The sequence below is a fragment of the Morone saxatilis genome, unplaced genomic scaffold (genome assembly GCF_004916995.1).
Source record: "Morone saxatilis isolate NCDOM2014 unplaced genomic scaffold, NCSU_SB_2.0 Contig20, whole genome shotgun sequence".
Taxonomy (NCBI): Eukaryota; Metazoa; Chordata; class Actinopteri; family Moronidae; genus Morone; species Morone saxatilis.
Window position 1 is genome coordinate 14,001,664 of NW_023339763.1, and position 10,731 is coordinate 14,012,394.

General features: G+C 36.0%; 1 protein-coding gene across 1 annotated transcript in view; it reads left to right on the top strand.

Annotated features, from left to right (window-relative positions):
• Window positions 1–233: 233 nt before the first annotated feature.
• LOC118331801 (complement factor B-like) overlaps window positions 234–10,731 on the top strand; it is an 11,953-nt gene continuing 1,455 nt past the window's right edge. The window contains exons 1-10 of the mRNA XM_035666881.1: window positions 234–356; window positions 2,527–2,635; window positions 2,741–2,917; window positions 3,907–3,993; window positions 4,571–4,710; window positions 6,129–6,267; window positions 6,360–6,485; window positions 7,239–7,349; window positions 7,869–8,003; window positions 9,146–9,250. Of these exons, the coding sequence (XP_035522774.1) occupies window positions 234–356; window positions 2,527–2,635; window positions 2,741–2,917; window positions 3,907–3,993; window positions 4,571–4,710; window positions 6,129–6,267; window positions 6,360–6,485; window positions 7,239–7,349; window positions 7,869–8,003; window positions 9,146–9,250 (1,252 nt within the window). The remainder of the gene's footprint in view (window positions 357–2,526; window positions 2,636–2,740; window positions 2,918–3,906; window positions 3,994–4,570; window positions 4,711–6,128; window positions 6,268–6,359; window positions 6,486–7,238; window positions 7,350–7,868; window positions 8,004–9,145; window positions 9,251–10,731) is intronic.

Below are 10,731 nucleotides of genomic sequence, written 5' to 3' on the forward strand. Positions count from 1 at the left end.
TGTCTGTCCAGCAGTCAGTTTATGCTCACACAGTCCTGAGAAGCTCTCTTCAACAAAATAAATATTACCTCAGGGAGTGTACCTTTGTTGTATGTGGACTTTAATATAGAATCTTACGTTGAAATCCATCTGTTGTAATTTACACCCAAAGTCATATCAATCAGTCACCTAAAAATATTATGGCTCGTCTACCTGATGCTGAACCTTGGCGCTGGTCTTTTGCAGGTGCAACCATGGCTTTACCCCGGGCATCTTCTCCCCTCACCACCTCACCCCTGAGTGCCACCCCGACCACCAGCCAAGCCCCTCCCCCTGGAGATGATAATGAGCCTGTCAGTGTCACCATCACCGTCAAGGCAACAGGCTCATAGTCATATAGCACAGACTCCTTCAGTTGTGCTTTAACCTGGAATTAATGTTCTAGATAGTTTGCACACTCATTACAGTAACCATGTGACTTAGATGTCAGCTCAACTACAATAACAGTTACAAACTCTTCTCATATGTTTCACTATAAAACTTTTATTATACAGTCATTTGAAGCATGGACATGGATTTCTACATTAAACTTATGTATACTGCTCAGCCAACAGGAGTGTTGTTTTTGTTGTTTGTTTTTTTACAAATTATTCTTTCTTTATACAAGTGTGAAGCAATGATGACAGATCAGTTTAATAAAGGGTTTATTTTGCAGGATGATGAATGAGACTTTATGAAATATTAATGGGATATAAACCACATTTGATTAATGTGAGGAAACAAATAGCTTAAAATATGTATTGTTCCTGCTTCACATGAGGGGAATTCATTCTGTAGGGATTTTTTGGGTTGTTAGATTGTGTGATTAAACTAAAATGAAATGAGGCTTGGCGTTAAGTGGCCTGTTACAGCGTGGATCATGTTGTATAAAGGGATAGTATAAAGCCTAGTGATTTACATGTAGGTATTGAACACGCCTGCTTTTTGTTACATCTCACAGCCTTGATAAATACTCTATCTTCTGCATTAGGCCTCTATGGGTAATCTGGAAGCAACAGGAGTGAATAATATTTTAAGATATATTGTAAGCCATTGTTTTAAGGCTTATTTTGTTGATTATAAGAAAGTAGAAATAAGTCGGTAACTGGTGTAAAATAAAATAATGCAATGGGCACACATATACTTTATGCCATTTGTTATCCCAGCAGGGATTAATGAAGGAAGATAAAGTCAGTCAGATGACTGTAAAGGTCAAAGAGAACTACGTTTAACTATAGTCTGGTATGACCATGATGTTTAATAAATCATTGAACCAATGTGTCAATAAGCAAAGATCAACAAGCAGGTTTTGGAAGATGATGATAAATGTTTGTACTTTGTCCTTCAGGAAAAATTTCAAAGTATGGGAGAGGATAAGTTTGATATTTAAAAAATACACTAGTTACAGTAATATACTAAGTCATGATATAGCTCATTATAGTCCTCGCTTTATTTCAATGATTACACGAAGGTGTGAATCTCATGTTAAAAAAAGGAACATGTAACACAAACTATTGATCATCTTATTTGCATTAAATAATAAGTTACCAGAGGTTTAATTTATCCCTCCCACTTTTGAGCGTCACTGTACATTGAAAAAAAAATACTGTCCGCAAAATTCTCATTGTTTATATTGTTTTAATTAACATGGATTTGCTGCCACTGAGTCGGCTGCCACTTTTAGCTCCTCTGTATGGGTGGAGCATTTACGTTTTATAATTTTGAATTAAAATACTTACAGTATAATATTTTCCAGAATGTGATAATTTACCATATAATCATTATCACAAATTAGACATGTGCACGTATAATAAATAATAATTAAATAATTTATAATTAATTAAAAAAACCTAAAATAGCTAGGATTGAAAGCATATGCAATTACAAATTTAGTACTGCGCTGAAAAACGTTAGTAAAAAAAAGTTATTACGCCTGATAATGAGAAATATTGTTTTCCAAGATAGTGACACATAATCATTAATCATTCTCAACTCAGATGTTGGTCCACTGCCCTCAAGTACTCAAGAAACACAAAGATTAATATTTACTACCTCATCTGAAAAACATTGGATAATTGCTTTACTGCCTCTGAAAGGGAGAATTTTAAAGTCTGTGTGCATAAATTAAACCTCTATCCTCTTTTTTTTGCCTGTTTCAGGAGGTGGAGTGGTGGAAATGCACAGAGGGAGAAGGCCAAATGAAGAGAGAATTACAAAATGACCAAGAAGTGAATCAGCAGCCTTGATTTACAACTGTCATGGGGTTCTACCCATACCGCTGGAAAAAAACCCGGGGCCCTCTGCCAGCCAAATGCACCTGAAACCAGCACCCAAAAAGATTTCAGCCTCAGAGATGCAGGATGAGTGACTTGACGACAGAGTCCTCTCCCTTGCTTCAAGCTCCCTGCTCTATATGATAACTCAGATCCTTTTGCTTGCAGTTGTAAGCCCGACCCAATGCATGGGAATGAGACGTCTCGCCTCAGTAGAGTTACTTTGTGACAATAGACCGCGTATGTGCTACTCTGGAAACCATCTCGAGCTCAAGGCTCATCTACACGTGTTTGCTTGCCAAACGGGAAGTGGAGTGGCTCCACTCCCATCTGTAGCCACGACAGTAAGTCCTGAACAGAAACCTACCTTCTTTCTCCCTCTCCTTTCTTTTTTAAAATTGGGATTCATCCTCATTTGTGATTGACTTTTGTCATTTCTGTCACAACAGCAGGGGATAATTGTGCTGATCCTGGTATCCCACCTGGCGCCTCAAGAACAGGGAATACATTTGGAATTGATGACACAGTGCGGTACAGCTGCAACGGCAACCAGTTTTTGGTGGGGTCAAGAGAAAGAGTGTGTCAGGGGAACGGCCAGTGGACTGGCAGAGAACCAGCATGCTACTGTAAGACTGATACATACAAATACTGTTGACAAAGTTTTGCCACAAAATGTTCTAGCCTAATGGAAACAGTGCTCATTTTATACACCTACAAAAAAAGGATGCTGCAATATTCAGAAGCAATGACTGAGATAGAGATCAAGTTAACTTGCAGGAATTAATGTCACCACTAATATGTCAAACCTGAGATTTTAGCATCTAAAAAACCTTATTGAGTTTTTTGGACTGAGGAGGGTGCTGACTTGTTTTTGTATCATTTGATCTCAAGCCAAGACATTTTGACATCATGGTGTTTACTTTTGTTCATCCAAGTCTGTCCCTGAGTAAGCTGAGGGTACAGCCTCTAATGTTGCGAAAAAGACGCGTACTGACCCAACTGCTGACATGCTTTTTTTTCAATGATGTTGTGGTCTGGGCTATACTGTCACAGTTCACAGACGTCATGTCACACTTTTCCAACCTCGGATTGGGTGGGCTTTTGGAAACAACTATAAAATCTTAGTTGATTCAGATCGAGCATAACACCTCCCTGAGTTATCTTACTTGCAGTAGCACAAGCAGTTTCTGTTCTGATTTTGTAAAGCTAGTCTTGCCCTTTCAAAAAAGCAGCCCCCTGGTTACTGGTGGGAAGTACGGCTACGTCCACACAGGAAGCCATTATACAATTATACAATTAAAGAACATAACTGTCATTAATAACTATATCGTGATTACTGAATTTAGGAACAGTAATCTGATTACTGTAATTTGTTACTTGCATATGAGCAAAACAAATATATTTTCCACTTTTGCTTAGAGTGTGAAAGTAGTCTATGAGTAACTATTCCAGTGACAAGGACATGATCCCTCAGCTTTTCGACCTAAAGCCGGGTGAGGATACTGATAATTGAGAAACAGTCTTTCTGGTAATGGGCAAGTAATTTTAGTTCATTATCACTTCCCTTTGTCATACTTATTACAAATGTCTCTTAATGTGACTTTGCTTCTTGCAGACAAACACACCTATGACACTTCACTGGAGGTTTCACAGGAATTTGGCAGCACAATCAAAAACACCCTCACCACCTTACAGCCAGTTAGTAAGTTCCTGGAACTAATCTGATTATAACCATCATTTAATAGCAATGCTATATGATCATTTTTGCTACAACAACATGTTTTTCTTGTGAGAAAGATAACATTTTGTTAAATTCTAAACAAATGATCATAATCATTCAGTAGTTTTAAGTTAAACTCACTCTTTTGGGGCACCCGGTACCTTACCTGGTAGAGCATGCACCACTTTGCTGCATGTCGTCCCCCCTCTCTCTCCCCCTTTCCTGTAAATCTCCAACTGTCACTATCAAATAAAAGGCATTAAAAAGCACGCTCCTCTGTGTAATGACACAATACGGAAATGTGTTGGTATGAATGTTTCTACCCTGTAACAAATTCCGACCTTCTTTTCTTCTATTCTTCCAACAAATAAATATCATGGCATATAATATGTCTGGCACAATAACAGTATTGGGTTGCCGTGGTAGCTGACTTGGTAGAGCTGGCGCCCCATGTGAATCCGTGCTGCAGCAGCTATTGGTTAAAATACGACCTGTGGCCCTTTGATGCGTGTCATCCCCTCTGCCTCCCCAAATAACAGTATTTGTTTGGATTGTTCAGATGACACACAGGAAGGAAGAACAATCCGGATTCAAAGAAATGGGACACTTAACATGTATATCGCAGTGGATATTTCTCAGAGCATCGAAGAGAAAGACATCCGAGATGCAAAAGATGCTGTGAAAAAACTTATTTCAAAGGTAAGAAACAAACAGCTTTCCTATTAATTAAAAGGGAGTAATAACATTGGGGGTTTTATCCAAAATGATACAACAGTAGAGGTTTTATAGTGTTTTTCTAATGTAGAGGGCGAACACACCACAGAACTACCTCACTCATAATATGCTGAATTTGCAAGCAGTCATCAACATTGTGTTGGGACCATACAGTCAATGGCTGGGACTGGATGTAAGATTGGTTTGACTGATTTTGGAGTCAGTTTGAAGGGTGCACAGGGGATGAAAGTACAGACTGCAGTTGATGGATCCTGGCAATTAATCTGCAGAGTTGTTAAAAAATTATAAAATATAGCCTCTAGTGAGACTAATTCGGACATTTGATCAATCACTTGATTGATTGCATGTTAGAGTTTTATTGGGCATGGCAGAGGAAGCCACAGTATTACACATGTGTCAGAAATGTCATGTTGAAGGACACTCACCTGTAGACCGCTCATTTTCAAATGAAATGATAATTTGGGAAAATGTGTCTTGTGAAATTAAAGCAGGCTTAAGAAAAATAATTTATTTTGAAATGAAAAAGTTTTTGTTACAATTAATATTTTAAGAAGAAACCGGATTATAGCATAAAACTATTAAGAAAAAAGATTTCATACATATATGTAATCTTATTCTGTTAATCTTCATAATCTTCATACATATATGAAATCTTATGTCTTGATAATTTTATGGTAATCATGGTAATGTTATACATTTAGTCTACATTTAGTCAGATGATTTTTTATTTCATGATACATGTATTGAATGTTTTAGTATTTGGGTTTTTATAGATGGCTAGCATAGTTAGCAAATATATTTCTCTTTTAACATTTTGGCCACTTATTCATCTTGCTCCTAGCATTTTAATATGTATTAAGAATCTACGGAGACATTAGGTTTTTGAATGTTATACTACGGTAATAGTGATTTCATTGGGAGTAGTGGATTTCGGTATTTGAATTTATGTGAGGTATATATTTGGTGTGAGCTGAAATATGAAAACTTTGAAGTTGTTTGACACACTTTTAGAATTACATTTGGCACACAGTACACATAACATGTACAAACATATTCTCATCCCATTCGTCTGCCAGCACAACAGCCCATTAGAAGTAAATTTCATTATGAATTACACATCATAATCTTGACTGATGCTTCTTGGCGGGAGTCCCTTGGCTTGTTGTCAATGCACACTACGGGATTCTCTTTCTGCTGATAAATGAATCAATTACTCAACAAAATAACAACCATAAGCAGTTTGATACATAAGGAGGTGTTGCATTAACATAATATTTCACAGCAGTTCCACAAGTTTGTTTGTGTTTACAAAGTTGTGTCAAAAGTTAATTATTAAAGATCAACCACCTTGTATTTAACTGATTTGCTTTATGTTTCCACAGATTGCGTCTTTTTCTGTGAATCCAAATTATGAAATCATCTTTTTCTCCTCTGTCGTGATTGAAGTTGTCAACATTCTTGATTTTTTTGAAAGAAAACAAGAAGATATCCTTGAGAAATTGGACAGATTTGATAAAGGCGGTGAGTCAAACAGATCATCATTATTATTGGAAATACTGTTTTAATATACAGATTGATCTATGTTTTGTGTGTGTGTATGTTTTGACTCAAAGATGCTTCTGGAACAAATCTGAACACCGTCTTTGAGACCTTCTTGGAGCAAATGGGCCTTATAAAGCGGCGGGTTGGTGAAGATGCTTTTAAGGAACATCGTCATGCCGTTATCGTTTTTACAGACGGTAATTTCAGCCTCTTTAATGGGCTGACTCTTGCAATGAGGCTTCCAATTTCTTTTACTGTAGGCTAACTATGGATTGAAATATTCTTGCTGCAAATATTTAAAGAAATTGTTTTTGGAAAATATATGAGTATTTGCTTTCTTGCCAAGGGTTATATGAGATAATCAAAGCTGCTGTTTGGCAAATATATACAGCCAGCAGCTACTTAGCTAAGCATAAAGACTACAAACAGAGGGAAACAGCTAGCCTGGCTTTGGCTAAAGCACCTTTAAAGCTCAATTAACACTTAATTTTAGTTTTATTTTATTTTATTTAACCTGTGCAAAAACTGATTTCATAATGACATTTTCTTTTATGGGGAGTTTTTTACTATATCTTTCTCAGGCGATTAAAAAAACAAGAGGATTATCAATCTTCTTATCTAACTCTTGGTAACAAAGTGAATAAAAACACATCACAAAATGTCAGACTGCTCCTTTAATATGTGAAATATGCATCAACTGACAATTTAACTGTCGTCTTAGAACTGCTTTTTACCTCAGTTTATAATTTATGTGCAATAAAATCAGCACTGATTATAAATTATAGTATGTACATATGCATCTTGTACAAGTTATTATTAATCTAGATAATATCATTGTATTATGTTTATGTAAAAGCTAAGCTGAATACAGTAAAACATGCTTAAGCTGTTTGTTGCTGTTGCTGTCTATGTTGTTCATTATTTTAACACACTTTCTTTCTTCATTCTAGGTGCTTATAATATGGGCGGTTCACCTTTAGGTACAGTGAAACAAATAAAGAACATGGTATACATGAACCACACAGTTGAAGGGGAGAAGCACCCAAGAGAAGATTATCTTGGTGAGTTTTATTTTTAAGTTTGTTGCAGAGATTTGTGTTGCTAAGCTGGTTTTTATCATTCAGCTTTGCTGCTCTTAGAAATCTTCCTTGCGGATTCAAACATTTTCTTTAATGCCATATCTTGTGATAATCATTTCGTTATGTTGGGATAACAAAGCTAATTTTCTCATGATAATAAGTTAATTTAACTTGTAATTTTGTGTAACTAAAAGGCTATTTCTCAAGATAATTTATTAAGAGAAAACAACTTTTGTCACTGAAGTGCACTCAACATTGAATTTCACAAGACATTTTGTCTTGATGAATTATTTCGTTATCACGAGAAAACAAGCAAAATAATTAACTTGTGATCTCTAGATAAAGGCATTAAAAAAATGTTTAATCCATGACTGTTTAGAGCTTCTGTAGTCAGTATCTTTTCATTGATATAACAATAACTCCTTGCTAGCACCATGGGCAACAGAATGTGTTGCAACACAGAGATCCTAATTAGTCTTGCTACGTTTCAATCTTTTACAGACATTTATGTTTTTGCCATTGGAGCTGAGATCTTTGATGATGACCTGCAGCCCCTCACAGCTGGGACCGGTGGCAAACATTATTTCAGATTGAAAGACATTGAAAATCTACAAGAGACCTTTGATGAGATAATTGGTAACTCGTCTTTGCATTTATGTGGTATTACCTACCTTAGCATTCATCTCCACTCTCTAATTTGACACAAAAGAAATTTACAGAGGTGGAAAAAGTACACACATTCTTTACTCAAGTAGAAGGACAGATACTTACAAAGTACAAGCTCTGAAATGCAGTATAAAAGTAAAAAATACTCTCTTGGTTTCTCTGAAGGGCATTTCTACTGTCTGTTTCTGTACTAAGCTAACTGAAACTTCAAATAGGGAGTCTCCATCTCTTGTCTGTTTTGCCGTGTCTGTCATGCGTGTCTTGTTGTTGGAAATGCAAGCGTTGGTGCAAAAAATCCCCTTGAAGGCATTAAATCTAAAGTAACGAGCCTAATTTTAAAATGTAAGAAAAAGACAATACAAATATCTGTGTAAAAATGTAGTGAATAAAAGTAAAAAAAATAAATAATAATAACTGTACAGGACAACTGCACAATGAACCAAAATAGTGAACTCAATAACTGCAGGTAGATTGTGCAAAACGAGTGATTTGGATGAATTTGGAGCAGATTATTTCCTGTGAGCATCAGAAATGAATTTTCTTTTATATAATTCTGTCTGTATTATGTTTTTTTTTTTGTTTTTTTGAAGCCATCATACACATTAACACTTGGTCTATTGTCCTATTAGCTCTTTGTAGTTTTGATTGTGTACTTTTCTAATGCAGGATAAAGATGTCTTCAAAATTTAGATCTTGAATAATAATCTAAACTTTAAAAATAACACATTTTCTTACACCACTTAAAATCAAGACCCCCTGTGAAGCTTTGTGAACCACTGGCTTAGGGCAGACACTTGGAGATCTAAGGTTTTCCTTTACAATATTCTAAGAAAATCCTTAAGGTGACTTTATGCATGTCAGTCTATGTTGCTAAATGCATGTTAGGTCATTTTATACAATGTAATGGATTAGAGACACTAAACCCTAAATTTCCCCCCAATGCATGTTTTGGAAAACATGTCACTTTGGGAGAAAATACATTAGAAAAAGTATAATGTTTTGTTTCAACATTGAGCCATTACTCTATAAACTGACCTGTATCTCTATACCAAGGATGTATTTGCATCCATGAAAATGAGCAAGACTAAATTTGTTGTGTTTTTTTAATGCAGATGAAAATGAAGTTAAAGGTCTATGTGGTCTTCATGTGGAGTATGATACAGCTGAGGCCAACGCCAGGAAAATGTATCCATGGACCCGGCATTTGTTGTTTCCAGGTGAATGTTTCAGGCATTTTATTACATTTCATTAAAAAAAATTAATTTTTCATCGGTAGAAGCATATTTGGATTACGTGAGAACACAGTAGAGTCCAGACCTGCAGAATGTAAGATTTAATGGGAAAACTGGTTTCCCTAATTATCTACCCACAATCCATGTTGTCTCTTGTTGTCATGTTGTGTTATATACACTACTAAAAACTATATTCCATACTACACTTTAATTTATCCTTTAAAATTTAAGAAATGAAGATCCAAGGAAATGCCTCGGCTCTCCTGGTGAGCCCGCGAGTTTGTCTTGAACTGCTGCTCACTGCTTAAAATTTGGAGCATTTGCCGGGGCAATGTCAGAGTTGAGATTGATGATGGACAGGCAGAGGTAATGATGATGTGCTAGTGTTTATTTAATGTATTCTCATGCAGCTTCTCTTCAGGGTACCTGAAACCAGCAGTATCTAATTAAATTTGCTTTGTTTTTATTTGGCTTTGTAGTGTCAAAGTCAAAACCTAACTTATGCAAGTTATTTATATTCTGCTGTGAGTCAAGCCGTTTGCAATTTTCAAAGATAAGTTTGACCAAATTTTAAACAGTAATACCCCACTAACACTTTGATTGTGTTTTACAGCAAAAAAAGTTAATAACCCTTTCATGAGAACACCCCAAAGAATACAATGTAAAGTGCTAAAGTGCGACCAAGAAACGCTCGAAGGAGTCTTTATGAACTATGATGTGGCTCTTCATCCCAACTCGGAAAACCCTAATCCAAAAAATATCAACTACTGTTCAGGTAAGAATTCCAGTTTTAGTTCTTTGGAATTTGACTGCCACATTCTACGTCTAGTTACACACCAAACACACACACAAACCACACACACATCACTTTACATTTGTAATACTGCAATTTTAATTAAACTTGGATCATGTTGTATTGTTTTCTGGTCTTTCGTTCCTAGACCCTATATTGCATAACCTTGCACTGTGGAGACAAGAAAATGCTCTAACAATTGGTTCCTGATTCTACAACTGCAAGCAACAAGGTAAAGGTTCACTTTACAACATACAACACTGTCAAACCCAACTCAGCTGTCCCCCATAAAACCATCAATGTACAGATCTCGTTTACAATTCCTCTGTAGATAACATGGTTACACACCATCCCAGCTTTTACTAAAGCCCCCATTCCACATTGCATCAATATATGGGAAAAGTCCAAAGCTGAGAGACATACCGCGCCTTGTTACGGTTCTAAGCTATAATAATTGCTGTTAGGGGGGAGGTTGTGACAAAAACAGTCAATTGTCTCATCGTTTGGTCTTTTTATTCAAAAATCCTTGTGTGTAAATCTCTTATGGTAGTCCCAGTAATCATGTTGTCAAAAACAGTTTACTTTAATCAACCCACGCATTTGCATTTATAACAGCAAATTAACGCTTTAATATTGAATTATATATTGATTGTATAATTGAATAAGATGTTGT